Here is a 21166-nt window from a genome sequence, read left to right on the forward strand (position 1 = left end):
ATGGGAGGCCACATTCCAGGAAAGGGGCCCTAGTACTCCCTGATGCAGAGAAAAAAGTAAATTACTAGGGGAAAAAGTAAGGGGAAAAAAAACCCTCCACAGTCTGGGAGCACTGAAACAGCATTGCTCAGGCAGGGGCCTAGCTGTGCTGTCCTCAAAGAGATGGGCCCTGCTTGTAGCCTTCTGTGTGCTCTCCAAGACACAGTTAGAACCTCTTGAGTAGCCAGCTGAAGATGGTGATCATTAACCATTTAACATTACTTGAGCAGTTGACTGTGTGACAGAAACTATGATAGACATTGGGATATATGGATAATTCAGGCATAATTTCTCTTCACCAGGAGCTCACAGTCCAGGGGGGCGGAAAGCACATAAATACATTACATTTGGGAACTGACTGGAGTTCAGGAAAGAAAAAAATGGGGTGCTAAAATTCTGGACTGCCACTATAAATTGCACAGAGAGGTGCAGTTTATGTTTCCATGCCCTGGTTCTTAGGACAGTTTCCTGAGTTATGTTTGAGAAAAAAGTATGATACTCTCTGTAGGAATGACAATAAAGGATTTTTGTAATTAAAATGTTGAATATGTAGAGAAATCTGGTTTGGTATACACACAAATGGTAGGAGCACATTTGTAGTAACAAGTGGATTCTGTAATATGACTAGCCTGTATATATTGCTACAGGAAAAAAAAACCTTTATAAGAAACCCTAATCTGTATTCTTGGGTATGTGCTGGAGTCTGGCCTTTGAAAACATTTGCAAAAGCAAGAAGTTGTTTAGAAAAAAATCACTTCTGTGAAGGTCAAGGAAAGCAGTGCAACTGGGTGGGAAGAAAGTGCCTTTATCAGCAAAACATAAAATGAGTTCTAGTACCTCATCTAACGTAATCAGATATCTTTGTACAAGGGTATAAAATGAGGTGTTACTGAAGAAGTATAGAAAGTAAAAAAAAAAAAAAAAAAAAAAAAGCTACGTTCTATTGTCCCTGAAATAATTCAGAAGAGTTCTGGGTTTTTCTGTTTTGCTTTTAGTCTTACCTGCTACACACTGTCTACTTCCTACCCTAGCTTTTCTTTGTCTATCCTCGGGCCTCAGAAGGCTGCTGCCAGCCTGGGCAACAGTGAGAAGCCTGGGCAACAATGAGACCTGTCTGTATAAAGAAAAGTTAGCCAGGGGGCGTGATGGCACATACCTGTAGTTCCAGCTACTCTGGAGGCTGAGGCAGGAGGATCGCTTGATCCCCAGGAGTTGGAGGTTGCAGTGAGCTATGATGATGCCACTGCTGCCCCTCATCTGTTCTCTCCCTTTTCCGTCCCACTTTTGCTCTCTTATGCTTGTTTTTAGTCAAGATTGAAAACTGTTGTCAATGCTGTTTTCACCAACTCCAGGCTCATCTGCTGTTGTTATACTAATCTGTTTCTTTTCTGCTTCCTGATAACCCTGTGTCACTCTCTGAGAACCCAACAAGGAAAACTTGAAACAAAATGAAACTGACTGCAAGAAATGTCATAATCCAAGAAAGGGAATGGAGCAGATGGAAAACTGCAGATGGAGCTCCCCTTAGCATGTGCTGGGTGTGGTGGTTTGGCCTTACTTAGAAGGCACTGCTCAATTATCTCAAGTAAAAGAGTAGGAATCCAAATAATCCAGAAGTGCAAACAATACTGAAATAACTTACTCAGGGATATGTTAGGAAAGGGATTCTGGAGTCAATTCAGCAAACCACAAAATGTCAGTCCTTAAGGGAGTCTTAAAAACATATAGTCAAGTGGTTTCTAAAACCACAAAAATCTAATTACCTAGAGAGCTTTTTCTTAAACTAATACATATGTGATAAACAAAGGACATACCATGAAATAGAAGTCTTCCTTCCTCCCATTCCAGATCCTACTATCATTTCCCCCAAATATCCCCATCAACACTTTCTTGTATATCCTTCCAAAATTGTTACAAATATATCTATGACCAAAAAACAAAAGAAAAACCTGGGATCATTCTCTTAGACCCTATTCTGTATCTTGCTTTTTTAAAATATAACCAAATGTTTAAGAGTATTATAGTATTACAGTCTTTAGTATAGTTCTTTGGTTTTAAGCAACAGAAACTTATTCTGGTTAACCAGAATAAAGCGATTTTATAGGGAGGATAAGGATTGAAGAGAAGATTGAAGAACCACCAGGCGTGGAAAGATAGGAATGAGGAAACTCCAGGGGGTTTTATTAGGTGGAAATCCTTAAAAGTCTTGCCCCAAATCTACTTTCTCCCATCATCACTCTGCTTAAAATTCAAAATCCCAGACAAGTTTAGTGTCTCATACCCCCTCCCAATGGAGAGATTAACTCTCTTAGAGTTGAAAAGATCTTCCAAAGACCCTTTCAACTTAACTATTGGGAGGGAAAGCATTTGGATTTGACATTCCCCCTAGCCACCTCTGACAGTACATAACAAGGAAGAGATGGTTCACAAGAGGAATGGGATACTATTAGGAAAATGGGAATGGATGTTAGCAGGCAAAAAAATGAAAAACATTCACCACTGAGATTTCAGGACTTGAAGACCTCTACCACTGTGCATAGTTGCACAGACTTCCATAATTTATTTATCCATTCCCTAATGATGGATAACTGAAGTGGCCAAGAAGAAGGAAAACAGAGCCATATGAGGACAGGCTAAAAAGAGTAAGATTCTTGAGGCTGTAAATGGCAATGCCTCATTCTCATTCATTAACTTCACTTTTAAGAAAAAAAATCCTGTACCTTTCCCAGTGCTCGGGCAAATGTTCAATGCTCAGTAACCACATAGTCAGTCAGTGAACAATTGTTTGGTTGAAGAGGACTACATCTCTTTTTCTCTGGGTCTGGTGCAGCAATGGCTTTGGCACTGAGAATAAGTACTCTCCTAGCACCACCTGCTGGCAGTGGAAAACCATTTCCTGAGTCCAGGCCACCAATCGCATTTGCTAGTATTGTTAACCCTAAAATTCCTCCTCCCCTTAACATTGTCGGTACCACAGAATCTACCTTTTATTCACTGGCGAGAGAAATCACAAAATTGACTTTTGTTTTTTGCTTACTATCTAACGGATGCTTTACACTTTGGTGACCCTTCTGTTCTGCCTCTTTAAAAATAAGACACGTGGTGAGGTGCTTAAAGAGTGAGAATGAGCCTCCCTTTTAGAGTGTAACCCTGAAGATTGTATTGCCCTTTTGTTACTGAAAGCTTGGCACTTGTCTTCGAGGCCACATCAGAGGAACAAGGACAAGCGGTTTGAGAATGAAAGAGGAGTTTATTAATTTGCTGGCAAATGAGGATGGAGACTCCTGTCTAAAATACCATCATCCTCCTAATAAGCAGAAATACGGAGCTTTTTAAAGGGAGGCCATTCAGCTTCAGGCAATTGCTGTTCAACTACAGTTGATGATTCTGATCCTCCCATCTCTTTCCCATTTCTCCCAAAGACAAGACCTCCGCCCAGGACCTCTGCTCGGACAGTTCCATTGACCCATCTCCAGTAGCACAAAGAACATTCCTTTGCCCCTCCTGACCAGTGGCCTAAGGCAGGGATGCAGGTTTTAGCTCTCCAAAAAGAGTGGAGGATATTTTAAAATGACAGAAAATATTTTTGCCAATTTTTTCAGGTCATTTCTTCTGTTACATATTCCCCACTGTCAGTATTACCCTTGCATAGCCATGGGAGGAGGGGTGACTACTCTGTTACACTGCCATTTATTCATCAGGTAGCGAGCTCTGTCCATGGCACTCTTTTTTGTTGGACTAGTTACATAGCACATAACAATATGATGCCTTCAGCCGCTGACCCTTAGATCACTGATCCTAAAGGTCACTGATCCTATGACTCTTAGGATTAGTGATGAACAAGGTAAGCATAGTCCCTGCCTTCCCAGTATTAATATAACGCGGAAAAAATATTTAAAATATAATAATGTGCTGAAGGAATTAGGTGAAAGGAAAGAGACTAGAGTCTTGCTAGTCAAAGTGCAGCCCATAGACCAGCAGCACCAGCATCACTTTGAAACCCGTTAAAAATACATAATACCCAAAACACCGCACCCCCTCCCCCGCACCTTCTGAATAAAAAAATCTGTATTTTAATGAGATCCTCAGGTGACTCCTATTCATATTAGTATTAGCTTGAGAAGCGCTACTCTGGAAGTTTCCAGAAAGGACAAGACTTGAGTTGTTTTTGAGGGTTTTATGCAGACCGGGAGAGAAAGAAGCATATCCCAGGCCGTGAGGGCGCCAAGGGAAGGTTCTGAGATGGCAAGAATGCATTTCGGGTTTGCAGTCCAGCAGTAATGATAACCCGTGTTGACTGCTTACTATCGGACACGGTGCTAAGCGCTTTATACAGGCACTCTCATATCATCCTCGTAAGGCTGTTAAGCAGGTGCATTATTACTGTACATCCATTTTATGGGTAAGGAAACCGAGGTATGGAGGGGTTAAAAAACTTGCTCAAAGGACTCACTGACAGAGCCGAGCAGACGGAATCGCAGCCACCTTCTTTACCACTCTAAGTCGTCCACAAACACCTCCACTCACACAAAAAAGCCAAAGCCATAGCTTCCAGGTCTCTCCAACGAGTGAAAACGCTGTACTGAGGTTAGACAGTCGCGCAGCACAGCGCGCGCCGGAAGTGCGGCGCCAAAGCTACAGCGGAAGCCGTAGGGGCATTGTGGGAAGCCTTCCATTGTTTACAGCCAAGCTACCAGCGGGATGAGAAAATAGCTTAAATGAAAAGGGCTGGATTTTGAAAATGACACACGCTCTGAAAAGTTTGGAAGGGGTGCAAAGGAAGCTTTGTGCAACTTGTGGTAGAAATCAGGGTTAGCAAGACCCCAAGCGGTTCACTGCTGCCAAGTAGGCTCTGGTTGTCTGGGTCCTCCAACGTGAGCTAGAACGGACGCCTCTATGGTCAAGTAAACAGAACGATTCCTCTCGTCCCCGTGTGGTGCGAGTGCGCATGATCAGTAGCTGCAACCCTAGGAAAATGGCGGAGCAAGAGTGAGTGCGTGGGTCTTTGACTTTCTGGAGTGGGGCCTTGAATATCTGTTGCCATCCACAGCGTTTATGTCTCGGTGGCGGAAAATAGGGATACTTGTGGACTGTAGGAAGAGAAAAGAAAAGGGTCCAGATTACAGAGGGTAGGGGTGAGAAGCCATAGGGCTGGGGGGCGGAGAGGACCGCGGTCAAGTTCGGATAATCTCGAAAATTGCCTTCAGGCAGCGGGCTGGAGTACCGGAGTCTGGGTTCACACAGCCTAACTTCAGCATTCTTCCTGCAGCTGAATCTGCAGCCGCCCGAACCCCCCGAGGTTTTACTAGACAGTCGTCGCTACTAGCGCCCATGAAAGGCTGTGACAGGAAAAGCTCTATTAACGTATTCGAACCCAGTGGCTGAGGGGTTCATAACTTTTTGAGGCTTTGGGGACAGGCGAATATTAGAGCTCCATTTTGAGGACGAGTCAGAGACCACAGGTTTCAGGAGAATATCAGTCCTCAGGAATTTGAAGATAAGTAATGTTATCTAAAGCCCAGGGTATTGAATTGGTTTGGAAATCCATTGAATGTTCGTTTCCTAAATATCGTTGTCACTGATCTATTTTCTGTATCAGGGAAAGGAAAAAAATCCCTTTGGTTCCAGAAAATCTCCTGAAAAAGAGGAAGGCTTACCAAGCCCTTAAAGCCACCCAGGCAAAGCAAGCACTTTTGGCAAAGAAAGAGGTAATGGTGGGGATCAAAAAGGAATGGATTAGATTTGTATTTGGTGAGTTGTATCCAGCCTGTATTGAACTAGATTGGTATCGATGAGCCTTCGCCTGTCGGTTTGATATACCAGGTATATAGTCATCTCTCAGGTATCCTCGGGGGATTGGTCCCAGGACCCCCATAAATACCACAATCTGAGGATGTTCAAATCCTTTATATAAAGTGGTACAGTATTTACATATAACCTATACTCCTCGCATATACTTTATGTCTAGATTACTTACAATATCTAACATAATCTAAATGCTATGTATTTTTTAAATTTGTATTGTTTTTTATTGTTGTATTATTCTTTTTTACTGTATCCGCCCTCAGCCCTGAATATTTTCCATCCAAGGTTGGTTGAATCCACGGGTGAGGATGATTAACTATATGTGGTTCTCGTCTTCATTTAGCAAATATTTGTCTATCTAACACCTTTTGCAGGCAAAATGCTGGAGTAGAGTTTGTTAAGGAAAAGTGGGGTGGAGATACCTTCTCGGTTCATGTTGAGTAATTTGAGAGACTATACCTGACAGAAAGCAGTTTTTTAAAAAAGTGTGCTGAACAATTTTTGCTTTCTGCTAAATTTCTTTGGAGAAAAATAATGTAAATATTTTGGTGACAGGAAACAAACTCATGCTTTTTTGTACTTTATAGTACCTAGCACAGTGTTAGGTTCCATAAACACTGGTTGATATGAATTAACAGTATGAAAACTAATTTTTTGTTTATTTAGAGACTTTTATGAGTTATTCCCAAGTTTTCTCAACTGTACCTTTGGTTGGGTTTCTCACTTTTTCCTTACATAGAAATAGAACATGCTCATTTTCTCCCCTTCTATCAGTAGTCACTCATGAATTACTGTTCTGGAAGTAAAAATGAATGGAGGTAGAAAATGGTGATAATGGTCTGTCTTCTCTATAGCAGAGGAAAGGAAAAGGACCCAGGTTTAAGCGACTGGAATCATTTCTACATGATTCCTGGCGGCAGCAACGCGACAGGGTGCGTCTCAGACGACTAGAAGTGAAACCTCATGCCTTGGAATTGCCAGATAAACATTCCTTGGCCTTTGTTGTACGCATCCAAAGGTAGGGAACTGGTGTCTTTCGGGTTCCATGAGGCTGAGGCAAAATGGTGATTCAGCTTTAGATCTCCGTCTAGGGGGATGAGATAGTAGGCCCTAAGCCACTAACACAAGTTGCGGGAATTCGGGGTTGAGCACAACAAACATAATTTTGTCTGCAAGGTTAGGAAGACCAACTCTGTAGATAGACTTGCAAATAGGTGCTATGAGGATGAGGGGGGTGGGTGGTGAGGGTGGCCACTGTGTGAGGACACCCTCTCTAAAGCGGGAGCTTCAATCTGAAACCTGAAAGACATCAAAGGAGTTCACCAGTGTAGGGAGAGGGTTTTCCAGGCATATATGCTAAAGTCCTAAAGTGGGGCAGAGGCGTCTTTCTGGGAACTGAAAACAAGGTCAAATGGATGAGGTGTATTCAGTGCAGGGGAGACATTTTTCCACATTTAGTGGTATTTTCCTTTAGCTGTCCCCACCCTCACATACAACTCTGCTTCTTGCTGTTTCCCTTACCCAAACCAGAAACCTGTGGCTTTTAAATACTTACAAGCTCTGTCCTCTAGCTTTTCTGCCACTACCTGTGATCTTTTTGCTGGACTATTGCATTAGCTTTCTAACTGGATTCCCCTGCCAATGATGTCACGTTCTGAGATCTGTCCTATGCACTGCCCTTGGTGATTGTCAGGAAGAAATCTGATCACGGCTCTTTTACTTAAAATCATCAGTAGCTTTTACTGCCCATAGAAGCAAGTGCAGCTACCTTAGTGGGACATGCATAGCCCTACATATCCCCCCACCCCCCACACAACAAAAATCCAGGGACCATCTCTGTGTTCCCGTAAGTATAGTCTGTGTCTTACTCTCTGGATACCCAGTATAGTGGGTATCCCAGTATTTGTGCTTGCTAGACTTGACATAAATTGAGGGGCTGACTTCTGTTACTGTTCATTTCAGGATTAATGGGGTGAGTTCACTGGTGCAAAAGACCATCGCAAGACTTCGCCTAAAGAAAATTTTCAGTGGTGTCTTTGTTAGAGTCACCCCGCAGAGCCTAAAATTGCTGCGTATGGTGGAACCTTATGTGACCTGGGGGTGAGTAAGGTTTTCCATGTGAATTCACGTTAGATTATATCGAAATGTGTTAGGGTGCACAGGGTATTTATTTGTTCTCCAAGGCTTGTATTGCTGTGACCATGTCAACCAGAAATCATCTGGTCATGATAACCTTGGGACGTGGGGATAGGCAGAGGGGGAGGGCTGCTAATGATGGTCTGAACAGTACCGTAGGGCTCCTTCAGTTGTAGGCTAAGGCTGAGTAAGATGGGTCAAGGAGAGATTAATTCCTGGAGTCTTGAAGTGGAGCTAGGGGCAGGGCTGTGTAAGTGTAGTATTCCTCAAACATTAAAACCCAACAAAGACTTGGATTTAATTTCCAACTCTTGGACTATCTTGAGTAGAGGGTCACATAAGGCCAGAGTCCTAGACTCCAAGCCAAGACATGGTTTTTATTTTGTGTTGGTTTTGCCTGGGAAATAAATTTTTTTGCCTGGTGAACATTTATATCCACAAATTTAAATTTCTAATTACATAGCCAGGACCACTTTGGTTCTTTATCTCCTCCTTCACTCAAGTATTCTCAAGCATCCCAGCTGGAATGTGATGACAGGACACTTCCTGGGTGTGGGAAGGGGTGCATAGGAGGGAGAACCTCTTCTCCTCACCAGGCTGTAGGAGTGTTTCGTAGTGTGCCACGTGCTGGTGAAGGCTGTACTTCATTTTGCTTCACACAGATTTCCAAATCTGAAGTCCGTCCGTGAACTCATCTTGAAACGTGGACAAGCCAAGGTCAAGAATAAGACCATCCCTCTGACAGATAACACAGTGATTGAAGAGCACCTGGGTGAGTGCTGCAGCTTAGGGGTCAGTTGGGACAGGGAGCAAAGGTCTTTGCAGTGTTGCTGTGGGATGCAGGTTGTGTCCTTGTCGGTGTCCCAAGAACCTGCCAGAGTGCCCTGCTCTGGCATAAAAGAGCTTCTCAGTAGATGCTGGATAAATGATTGAATAAAGCAATCGGTCTGTGCCCTTATGTTTCTTAGGGAAGTTTGGTGTCATTTGCTTGGAAGACCTCATTCATGAAATTGCCTTCCCGGGAAAACATTTCCAGGAGATCTCATGGTTCTTGCGTCCTTTCCAACTCTCAGTGGCCCGTCATGCTACCAAGAATAAAGTGGGCTTCCTCAAGGAGATGGGCTCACCTGGCTATCGAGGTGAACGCATCAATCAGCTCATCCGCCAGCTGAACTAGACCCAGGTGAGACAAGGCTGAAAACTGCCCTTGGGCCGACTTTAGAGGGGCCATGCCTTGACACTTACAAGTTCTTTTAGCATTTATTAGTATTTAGTAGTAACCATGAGATTGGGAGGAAAGAGAAGGGCTGTACAGGTCTGATGGATAGAGTCCTGCTTGGAACAATGAATGCCTGATTAGGGTATGGAGCTATGTATATCTTAACAGTTACCAGCTAGAAAATGTTAGTAATAAAACTTTTGCATCGCTGTGGTCATTTAAGGTGGAAATGGGAAAGGAATAATACTAATAACTAATTTCAAAAAGGATTTGGTAATCTCATCCATTTTGTAGAAGGAATCTTAACTCTTTTTGAAATTACTTTGTACTGCCACTGTTGTCACTCTTAGGTACCAGATTGTAGTAAATTGTATTAATGCAATTGTGTTTTTCTTCCTCAGAATATCTGAAAGCACAGTGCATTGGAGCATGTGTTTTTGGGTTTTGGAATTATCAAGTATCTTCAGAGAAGATTATTTTCTGCTCTATCTTCAAAAACGAAGGGAAGGGTCAGGGAAAAGACAGTCGGTTATGCTCATGGCAGGAACGTCTCTTCACAGTCCAGTTCCAAGGAAAAATTCCAGTGTTTTCCACTTTGGCTGCTGCCACCTCTGAAATCACATGCCATGGAGAAAGCAGTCCTGCTTTGTCAGATCTTGCTTTGTCAGATCTTCTATCCTGCAGTTAAACGTGAATGAATGACTCAAGCATGTGTATGAGGATCTTTGAGACTCCTGTAACAGTGGACCAAGCCCAGGGGCATACTTGAATCTGGGTATTCCCTGGGCTTTGTTTTGAAGATTTGAAATACAATTAGAAAGGAGAATGCAAAACCAAGTGCTCATCTTTGAATCCATGTTCCAAGTTTTCAGTGATGGCTTTGAGAACTCTCAGACTTGGCTGGCTCTAAGTGCATCTGGTGGCTTTTGTATCCTAGTCTGCAACTGGTTTAGTCCCTTTCTCTAATTCAGGATTTGAGGATGAAGGACCACTTTGACCGGTACATGCATATACTCAAAATTTTGCTTACAATTTTAGGGTGTTCATAGACTCTTCTCCCCATGGACTGTAGCACTTCCTGTGAAGAAGTCCTCCTTTTCCCAGGATTGGTCACCCAAGCCCTGATCTTGCTAGTCTCTGGTTCCATTATCTTGTGGAAGACCAAAGCTGACCGAGATAGCTTTTCCCCTTCACAGTGGCAGACTGTGTTGCCCCTGCACCTTGAAATCTGGGAAATGCCCACCATTCCTCCCCCTCCCCCTAGGGTTCAGGATGGAATTTCCTGGTTTCTGTGATGATCATCTCCTTAAAACCAAGATCAGGAAGGAATGAACCATTTTCTTGGTTTGGCATGGATGAACTTAGCGGTATTTGGTTTTTTGGGCATCTGGCAGGCAGCTTAATTGACCTTTATCTTGCATATTCGGGACTCCAGAAGTATTGCCCTTTGTCCTGGTGGTAATGTAGACACCAGCAATAGGCTTTCTGAGGATGTTCACCTTAAAGAAGTCAGTCTGATTCTCCTTGTGTTTTTTCATCAGTGTCCACTTCTAAACGGGCCTTCACTTGGTTGCCTCAATTGGTGAGGATGTGCCAGGCCTAGGTTAAATTTGGAAATAGGCTTGACCATTGTGTTCCTGGTCCTTTCAGGTCAGCTTTGCTGCAATTTTGGCTCATGGGGCCCTCAAATATAGCTGTGAAATTGAGTTAGATGTATAACAGTGCCTGAAATGTGCCAGGTTATGAGGTAATTAATTAGGTTGGTTGGCTCCAGAGTTAACCTGCCAGCAATAGATGTTATAGATGTTACTCTTATGTTTTAAAGCATTGTGAAATCAGATTACTTTAAAATGATGTATCACAAAGTCATGAGAAAAAAGCTGTTGTGAGAATGGAAACTCAGGGCTTAAATCCCAGCTGTCTCATATAAATATGGGAACAGTATTTCCATTCTTGCCTGTGAAATGGAGATAATACCCTCTAGCGTGTGTGCCTCATGTCGTGGTTAAAAGGTTTGAGCAAAATAATAGTCTGTAATTTACAATTCTATATAAATAAAAGGTTATCACAAAAACTGTACTTTTGTATAATGTTGTTATCCAAACAAGTTGTGGGACTATCATTATTTCTTAGAAATAAGAAAAACTAGGCATAATGTATACTCTGTGGGTTGGGATATGCTAATGTGGATTGGTCATGCCAGTCAGCACACACCAGGTATGTTCTAGATTTTGTAAGGAGAGTAAAATACAGTTTTAGGGAGCAAGAGTGTCTAATGAACCACATGGCCTAGTAAAAGGACTGACTTCAGAATGTGGGCTGTGGGAACTTTGCCTCTGCTCTGACCTGTCCCTGCAGTTGGCTAGGGACTGGGTGACAGAACTTTGCCAACAGCCATTCCCCCACCACCACAGCCCTCCCCTCCACACACAAGTGTGTTGGTGGGGGGATTGTCTTCCCTGAAACTTAAGAACCAGGGGGCTGCACAGCAGGAGGTATATCTGTATTTACAGCCACTCCCCATCACTTCCATCACCACCTGAGCTCTACCTCCCCCCCAGGACTCCCCTCCATCCCAGGAAAAATTGTCTTCATGAAACTGGTGCCTCATGCCAAAAAGGTGGGGGACTGCTGCTCTAGCCCCTTGCTTGACCCAGCTGGTTCCAGGAGCCAAGGTTTCAAGGGTTTTTGTTAATTGGTGCTTTTTTTTTTTTTTTTTTTTTTTTTTTTTTTGTGGTTCTGAAACAGGGTCTTAGCTCTGTAGCCCAAGATACAGTGCAGTGGCGTGATCATAGTTCATGGTAACTTCAAACTGGAGGGCTCAAGCAATCCTGCCTCAGCCTCCAGACCATGCCTGGCTAATTTATTTTTTGTGGAGACTGGGTCTCTTGCTCAGGCTAGTCTCCAACTCCTGGCTTCAAGCAATCCTCCCTCCTCGGCCTCCCAGAGTGCTGATTACAGGCATAAGCCTTTTTTAAATGCTTTGGATTTCTTTTGTGTAGTATATCTTCAAAGTCGTTCTCGGGGGAAGTTTTTATCATCGAATCTTTTATTAACTGCCCATTTGGAAAATGGCTGTATAAAAGGAAAATGCCATTTGGATTGCAGACTCACTTTTCCACTACCACCAGAATAAACTGACGTTCTCAGGAATTGTTCCCAGTGGGTCAGACCCCCTTAGTGCAGCCTACTTAGCATTTTTTAAATGAAAACATACTGACGCATAGCAGGTAGTAAAAGTATGAGATTTATTTCAATTACACATCACAACTGAAGCAGGATTTTTCTTTTTCCTGAGAATCATGGTCCTGAAATACGAATACAGAACAATCCGGACTGTTGCAGGAGGATTAAGTCCAGATGAGACAGGTCACACAGCGAATGCCCGAAAGATGATTTAGAGTGGTGGGTATCCAGGGTCCTGCAGCCACGCCCTCCAAATCTCCCCTACAAGGAACCCCAGGAACCCACTGTGTGCCATTTAAGAAGGCGTAGTCGCTGCCTCCGCCGGGGCCATTCCTTTCTTGAGGGTCGGCGATGCCTGTGGTCCCGGATCTAGGGCTACAGCGCGGAAGGACTCGGCCAAAGCCGCGGCCTCCCAAGGCTTGGGCCTCCGCGGGAGCCGGGACGTCGTGGGTTCGCCATGGGTCGCCGCGATGTGGCGTCTTTCCAGGCCCGGGATTTCCCGGCCCTCCTGGACCAGCTGCAGGAGCTGCGCCAGCGTCACCGAGGCCGGGGCTGCGTCCGTGAGCGCGGTAGCCCGGCCGGGACTGCGGGGCTGCTCCATGTCGGGCTGCGAACCCGACCGGCGTGCGGGAAGCGAGAGCGAGCACTTCCGGGTGAGGTGGGTGCAACCACCACCGGCGGAAAGGAAGGGGAGGCCATAGGCCGCGCCACGCCGCCCGGGACTGCGGGGAGCGCTTGGCAACCCTGAGCGGCTCCGCGCAGAAACGCTTCAGACGCATACAAAATTCAGCCCACGCCAGAGCTCCCAACGTGGAATGTTTGTTTTAGAAGAAAAGGGACGGACACGCCAAAACTTGAAGGCTTGCACAGAATGGAACGTGCATGGGAACGCGGTGTTGCGGGCAAAAAGACCCAGGTTTGCGTACCGCGCAGTACCTACTTCCATGCATGCGGACAGGGAGTCGTTTATAACACACGGCAGGGGAGAATCCCCATGCCGGGCTGTGCAGCACCCGAAGGAAAATAGCTGTAGAGCTGTCGCCAGGGCCTCAAGAGAGAAACACCGCAGAGCTTAGCCACTCTCTTTCCATTTCCTGCCATCCCCGGTTCCCCAGTGCTTGGAGAGAGGATGCGAGAAGGTGAAGGCAGGGCAGGTGTGCTATAGCTACTCAGGCCACTTGGAAAGTCAGCGCCAATAATTTTCAGGTTTCTAAGTTATCAAAAGCTAGCCTGATCTAGCAAACACCACCCTACTCAAGGAACCAAAGCTTAATTCGTATTAATAGGACAAACTGGCATCATGTGCCTCTTAATGTGATGCACTGAGAAGGACACAGCATCTCTTATGTAGTATCCCTGCCAAAAATGTTTACTCTGAATCTAATCTTGAGGAAATAAGAGACCAACGTGAGAAGCAGTCTGCAAAATGATTGACAGAGACACTTTACAGATGTCATTGTCATAAAAAGAAAAAGAAAAGGCTGAGAACTATCCCAGATTAAAGGAGATACAAAAAATTAATGCAGTACTCACTTTGGCAGCACACATACTATAAAAAATAAATGCAGAGCTGGGTCTGGGCGTGGTGGCTCATGCTGTAATCTCAGCACTTTGGGAGGCAGAGGCAGGAGGATCACTTGAGGCCAGGAGTTTGAGACCAGCCTAGGCAACATGACACAGTTGCTACAAAAAACAAACAGCTGAGCATGTTGGCGCACACTTAGTACTAGCTACTTGGGAGGCTGAGATAGGAGGATCTCTGGAGCCCAGGAGTTCAAGGCTGCAGTGAGTTATGATGATGCCACTGCACTCTAGCCCAGGCCACAGAGTGAGACCCTGTCTATAAATAAATAAATGCAATGTGTGATCCTGGATTGGATCCAAGATGGGGAGAAAATCATCTATAAAGGACATTTTACTCTTGGGGAAATTTGCATATGATCTGTATATTAGATGATGGTATTATATCAATGTTAAATTTCTCAAATGTGATAATTGTATTGTGGTTATATATGAGAAGGAACTTGTTCATAGCAGATACATTGTGAAGTATTTAGGGGTGAAGTGTCATGATGAGAAAGAAAGCACATGTGACAAAATTGCTAAGAATCAGTGAATCCAGATGAAAATTTGAAACTTGTCAAAATTAAAAGTTGGGGTTGGCCGGGCGCGGTGGCTCACGCCTGTAATCCTAACACTCTGGGAGGCCGAGGCGGGTGGATCGCTCGAGGTCAAGAGTTCGAGACCAGCCTGAGCAAGAGTGAGACCCCCGTCTCTACTAAAAATAGAAAGAAATTATATGGACAACTAAAATATATATATATACAAAAAAAATAGCCGGGCATGGTGACGCATGCCTGTAGTCCCAGCTACTCGGGAGGCTGAGGCAGTAGGATCGCCTGAGCCCAGGAGTCTGAGGTTGCTGTGAGCTAGACTGACGCCACGGCACTCACTCTAGCCCGGGCAACAGAGTGAGACTCTGTCTCAAAAAAAAAAAAAAAAGAAAAGTTGGGGTTGACGGGTTGATGAGAAGTCAGTCTGGAGGAAACTGACCACACTGAGTATAATATAATAAAGTGTTTGACCTTTGTCCCTGGTGCTTCAGAGGGAGATTAAATCTTTGGAATTTCTCAAGTATTAAAAGTGATAATTCATAGGGGCCCCAATAGTGTGTGCTAATGAGGTGACTCATGGCAGCCCCTCAATAGTTTCAGGATGGAAGTTGACCATGCCAGAAAGACCAACCACGTGATTGGAGAGTTGGGGCTTTAAGCTACATGAGGTCTAGGGAGGGAAGATGGAACTCAGTCTGCAGCCAATGATCTAATCAATCGTGTCTATGCAATAAAGCCCAGATTTAAAAAAAAAAAAAAAAAAAAAAAAAAACCTCTGGACACAAAAGTCAGGGGAACTTCCTGGTTGATGAACCCCAGAGTGTCGGAGGGTGACAGGATGACATAACCTGATTCCATGGGGTTATGGAGCTTCCATGGGAGCTTGCATTCGGGATCCTCCCAGACCTAGCCCTATGCGTCTCTTCATTTGGCTGGTCATGCTGATTAGTATCCTCCTTAATAAAACTGTAATCATAAGAATAGCAATTTCCTGAGTTCTGTGAGTTGTTTCAGTGAAATTTTGAATCTGAAGGGGATCATCGGAACCCCCCAAATTTGTGGCCAGTCAATCACAACTGTGGGTGGCCTGGGTATCCCCTGAACTTGCAACTGGCATCTGAAGTGAAAGCAGTCTTGTGGGGCACTGTGCTCTTTAACTGATGGGGTCTGTACTAACTCCTAATGGTGAATGCCAGAATTGCATTACAGTACACAGTACACCAGCTGGTATTTAACAGAACATTGAATGAAGGAAGAACTCATCCTCTCTGGAGCCTGGGCCAGTTCCCTGGCCAGACTCCTGCAGGTCTTGCCCTAAGGATTCCCTCCTAACTCACCAGGTTCACTTTATTTTTCGGATGTCCTTGTCCCTAGTTCTACTCCCAGCATCCTCACTGGGGGGCTTTGGTTTTCTGCTCCAACATTGCCCTCTTTCCTGCCAGCGAAGTGCAAGATGAAAGCGTCTCTGTGAGGTCAAAACCAACCTTGTGCGTCCTCCCAGGCACAGGAAGGACCAAATTTGCTCAGAATTTGGGAGACTAACAGATATGTGTTTGGGAAGTGCCAAGTCAACTCAGTGTCATTCTTCTTCTCTCACATTCTTTCATTTTGTCCCCAGCACAACCCCATAAGATGGGCAGGACAAGCTTAGGAATTAGGGATTGTCAGGAAGGACCTCAAACACCACTGAGTCCAACACCCTTTATACAGTTAACCAAGCCCATGAAAGGGAGTGACAGAGCTGGGGGTGGAACCTAGGCCTCCTGACCCCTAACTCTATACCAGGCTGCCTCCGCCTTGATGGGGCCCAGAGGCCCCTGCGCTGTGGGAAGCCATCTGAGCCCTGTGCACTGCCATGAATGTGCATGTGGAAGGCAGGGAGGCAAAAGAAGGAAAACTGAATAAATGCAAAGACAGAGGCAAAACTACTTCCCACCTAGGTGTATCCAAAGCCTCTCCCTGAGCCAGCCAGGACCCTGGAGGCCAAGAGGTTGTTTCAGCAGGGGTGGCCAGGCCAAGTGTCAACCTCTAAGTCTAGAGATAGGCTGCAAACACCCCTAAGCTCATTTATAACTCATTAGACATCTTTTATCCGTGATTTAATTTTGTTTGTTTAGAGACAGGGTCTCACTGTGTTGCCCAGGCTGGAGTGCAGTGGCCTGATCATAGCTCACTGTAACTTCAAACACCGGGCCTCAAGTGGTCTTCCCCCCTCAGCCTTCCAAAGTGTTAGGATCATAGGTATGAGCCACTGCACCTGGCCATGATTTAATTTTTTAAAAAAATCCTATCTTGGAAGGAAATGCCCTTCCCTCTTCCCCAATTATTGAAACTCAATTCATACTTCAAAGAATTCTCCTCAGTGAGCCCACTGCCTCCATCGTTGCCATCAGAATTAATTGGTCCTTTTTCTGTGCTCCCACAGTCCCTGGTTCGTCTCAGTGTGCACATGCAGTCTCGTAGATTAGACCATGAGCCTTATTCGTCTAATAGCCATGTGCTTAGACCAGCACCTATAGAGACCTAGTAGTGCTCAGAGAATGTTAACTAAGTGACTGACTGACTGACTGAATCTATCCTTACAAACTCAAAAGAGGAAAGACTGAATTCAATCAATACAAGCACTGAATGAGAGCATTTGGCCGTGCACGGTGCCAAATGCTGGCACACAGATCTCTGTCCTGTCTGTAAGGGGCTCATGGCCTCCCCAGGGAAAAGGTCACTGAAGTAAGTTTTTATGATATAGACGTATCATATACTTTATTACATAAATAATCTAGTGTGGTACCTGGTACAGTAATAGTGTTTTGTGCCAAGTGAAATGAGGAGCCCACACATTATACTGGTTTTTAAGTGTATTTGAGCTGCTCTCATGGTCACCTTCTGAGCCTGCAGGGCTGGCCCACGCCTGGCTCTGGCGCCAGGCTGAGTCCAGGTCCTAATCCCGCCTTGGCACTTAGAAGCTGTGAGACTTTGGAGCAAGTTATTTCACTTACTTCCACTTCAGATGTCCTATCTGTAAAATGAGGGTGACGACAGTGCCCGCCTCACGGGATTGTCCAGCAGATTAAATGGGACGGTGCGGGATGCTCAACAGAGGCAGACATTGAGATTCTGATCAGCTGGTGGTCATGCTGGATCTCTTCCGCCGGCCCTCCAGGTCGTCTGTCCACCCTGTCCACATAGATCCCCGGACGCTGATATTTACACACGCCTTCAATCGGCTCCCTTGCCCTCTGGCTTTTGGGTTGGGTCCATGGCGGGAGGGGAGCAGAGGAAGCGAGGGGAAGTAGGTCAGAGTATTTCTTCCTCAGTTTCTCTCCCTGGCTTTGGGTCTGCCAGTGCCCCCTCCCCTCTCCCCTTCACACTTGTTACTGGTCCCAGCATGCACCGCCCCTGGGATTTCCCTTCACCCTGTCCACACCACTTCTGTAAGCAGACCCTTTATTAAATTCCCCTCAAATTACCCGATACCAGTGTGTCATCTGTTTCCTGCCCGTACTCACCAATAAAGAAGCTGGTTCCAGGAGCCCCAAACAGGATACTGGGATTAGGTTGATCATAAATTCAAAGAGTGCAGGGGATGCCTCTTTGCAGAGGGGAAATGTCCCATGTAGTCTACAGCATGCAGGGGTATCGCCGTAACCCAAATTATCTTTTGGGGCGGCATGGGATGAAGCATGGGGGAGAGCGGGGGCTCTTCATCACCATGGCATGGGGTCATTTGGCTTTTTCTGATGTCCACAGGGAATGCTTAGGGGAAAGGAGAACTGGAAGTTATCAATGTCTGGCAGGGAGTGTGAGTGAGCAATCAGAACACCCTGATGGCAGCTAGAAGGAGTCCCTCCCCTCCGATACGCACAGGGCACATGTGGCTGGGGACTGGCCCCAGGATGCCAGTGTAAAGGTTGCGAAGTTGCAGTGCTAATTAATTGCTTAGCCTTCCAGGTCTCCTTATGCTAAGGTAAGGGCCTTGATGGGTGAGGACTGGGACCCTGAAGTGGCATGGAGACATTTGGACAGACACAAACAAGGCTGAGGACTTTGAACTCCCAAATTCCCTTGACATTCTCCTGTCTGTGGAGACAGCCCCTCTTGTACCACTCCTTCCTCCCTCCCAGGATATAGCCTTAGAGCCCTCCCTGCCCCCATCCCTCCTTGGCCCCAGGCCCTTCATGAGTTAGATCCCAGCATAGCCCGATGGAGAAGCACAAGGCCCACGCTGAGAGGAGAACGCCCAGGCTGAGTTACAGGCCTTGCCAACCTGCCTTGGCAGGAGCTGCAGAGCAGGTGTGGGAGTGGGTTCTGAGGGAACTAGACCAAGGAGGGTGGAATGTAAGGCTCAGTTTGGCCAAACTCATTGCCTTGGATGCTCATCCAGGATTTGGGATTTAATGTGTTGGCCCAAGCACCTGGGAGGGTGTTAATAGACTGCTAGGTTGGTTAATTAAGGCCTGGATTTAATGGTAGCCTACAGTTAATAAGTTTGAAATGCCAGAACTTCCCTGGCATACTGTAGAAGAAGGAATCACAAGTCTCCAGGGAGATGGGAATGCTGGACTGGATTTATTATGTGCAACTTTCTTAGCCACCGCTAGCTACATATTTGAAGGGGGTCTGGAAAGCACTCCCTTTACCAAAGCATTAAGAAATGTGTTGGTGGCCTGGCCCGGTGGCTCATGCGTATAATCCTAGCACTCTGGGAGGCCGAGGAGGGAAGATTGCTTGAGCTCAGGAGTTGGAGTCCAGCCTGAGCAAGAGTGAGACCCCGCCAATACCAAAAAGAAAAGGAAAAAAAAAAAAAAAACCAGCCAGGCACTGGGGCATGTGCCTGTAGTCCCAGCTATCTTGGAGGCTGAGGCAGAAAGATCGCTTAGAACCCAGGGGTCAGAGGTTGCGATGAGCTACAATGACGCCACTGCACTCTACCCAAGGCAGCAGAGTGAGACTCTGTCTCAAAAGATGAACAAGGAAACTGAGCACCCCTCCTTCCCCAAAAAAAAAAAAAATGTGTTGGTGAGGACCACCAGCATGCTCACCTTGCTCTCATGACTGTCCTCTAGAGACTTGAGAGCTATCGTGGGGTGCTGGATGGATGAGTGGATTTGGATTCTCCGAACTCAGTAAGAATAATGGCACCCTGGTGGTACCTGCTGGTGCAAAGGCCAAGCGGTGATGTCTAACAGTCAAAGGCAAGCTGCTAACAATGGTCCACAATACAACAAAGGGACAAAGTGATCATCAAATGGACAAGATGACAGCCCTGTGGATGATGGTCAACTTCTTTCCCCAGCACCCCCAGGGCTTGTTCAGCAAACCTAGGTATAAAATGGCCTGGTGGCGGGGAGGGAAGCTATGTTTTGGCTCAGAAACATAGTCTTTCTCTCTCTGAGGTTGATCCGCCAGTGGCCAGTGCTGAGTATTCAACCTCCTTACAGCCAGTGCTGAGTCCCTGATTGGGCACCATTCTTGCCTGGTTGTAGGTTGATCTAATTGTACCCTCCCATCATGGAGGGGCTGTACTTTATCCTCACAAGGATAAACACATATTTCAGGCATGAATTTGCTTTGTCCACATACAATGCTTCTGTCAGCATCGCCACGCATGGACTTACAGAATGCCATATCCATCAGCATGGCATTCCACATAATATAGCCTCCACCCAGGGCATACATGTTACAGCCAAGGAAATGTACAAGTGAGCTCACACTCAGGGAATTCACTGGCCTTACCGTGTGCCCTGTGACCCAGAGGCAGCTGGCTTGGTAGAATGGTGGATTAACCTGTTAGAGCACGGCTGGGAAACTACACCCTGCCAGGCGGGGGTGCCACATTGCAGGATGCAGTATACTTTTAAAAATCATAACCAGAATCATATGTAACACCAAGAGGTAGCGGTAGCAGGTGCCTCCACACTATTATACCTAAAGTCTATAACACACTGGTAGAATTTTTGCTGCCCATTGTCATAACCTTGGGCCTAGGGGGTTTGGAGCTCCCACTGTCCAAGGAAGAAATATTTCCACCATGGGACAATAGCCTGGAAGCTGAGATAGCGCCTAGCCATTTTGGTTTCTCATGCTACTGAACCAACAGGCAGAGAAAGTGGTCACTGTAATATCTGGGCTGATTAATCCCAATTTCCAGAGGAAATTAAGTTGCTATCATATAACAGAGGTAGAAACTAGAACTGGAACCAAAGGGATTCACTGAAGTACCTCTTAATAATCCTTTATCCATAATCCTGGTCAATAATTAATTTCAGCAACCCAACAAATTCAGGACCACCAATGACTCAGATCCTACAGGAATAAAGGTTTGAGTTACCCACCAGGTAAAGAACCTTGTCCAACCAAGGAACCGGCAAAGAGTAAGGAGATTGTGTCATTGGCGGGTGAAAGGGGGCAGCTCTGACCATGAACTTAGGCCTCATAACCCCCATTTTCCTCTGCTAACTTATGTGAAGAACACTGGTGGTAGCTAACATTTTAGGCTTCAGTGGGAGTATGATCAAACTGACATTACCTCCCAGTGATACAGTAGCTGATGGGACACTGTGCATCTCTGTGCTGGGGACATGGGTTTTCACGTGGACAAAGGACATGAGGGGATGAACGATAAAGAACAGCTTCCCTGTGCCCCTCCAAATCCAGTCCCTCACCGCAG

At 45.6% G+C, this 21166-nt stretch overlaps 2 protein-coding genes across 3 annotated transcripts; one reads left to right on the forward strand and one right to left on the reverse strand.

Moving 5' to 3' along the window:
* Positions 1 to 4788: 4788 nt before the first annotated feature.
* Positions 4789 to 11234, forward strand: RPL7L1 (ribosomal protein L7 like 1). Of its 2 annotated transcripts, none has more exons than XM_069487615.1 (7): positions 4789 to 5028; positions 5639 to 5747; positions 6702 to 6862; positions 7807 to 7944; positions 8643 to 8752; positions 8949 to 9163; positions 9601 to 11234. In XM_069487615.1, the coding sequence occupies exons 1-6, from the start codon at positions 4988 to 4990 to the stop codon at positions 9155 to 9157; spliced, it is 768 nt and encodes a 255-aa protein (XP_069343716.1). In that variant the 5' UTR covers positions 4789 to 4987; the 3' UTR covers positions 9158 to 9163; positions 9601 to 11234. The 2 variants fall into 2 exon arrangements, with proteins under 2 accessions (XP_069343716.1, XP_069343715.1); XM_069487614.1 differs by having other exon boundaries at positions 4791 to 5028; positions 6699 to 6862.
* A 1200-nt stretch (positions 11235 to 12434) lies between these two features.
* Positions 12435 to 13010, reverse strand: PEX39 (peroxisomal biogenesis factor 39). Its single transcript, XM_069488583.1, has one exon. It carries the CDS (start codon positions 12984 to 12986, stop codon positions 12681 to 12683), a length of 306 nt encoding a protein of 101 aa, XP_069344684.1. The 5' UTR covers positions 12987 to 13010; the 3' UTR covers positions 12435 to 12680.
* Positions 13011 to 21166: the final 8156 nt, after the last annotated feature.

Source organism: Eulemur rufifrons, chromosome 15 (assembly GCF_041146395.1).
Source record: "Eulemur rufifrons isolate Redbay chromosome 15, OSU_ERuf_1, whole genome shotgun sequence".
NCBI lineage: Eukaryota > Metazoa > Chordata > Mammalia > Primates > Lemuridae > Eulemur > Eulemur rufifrons.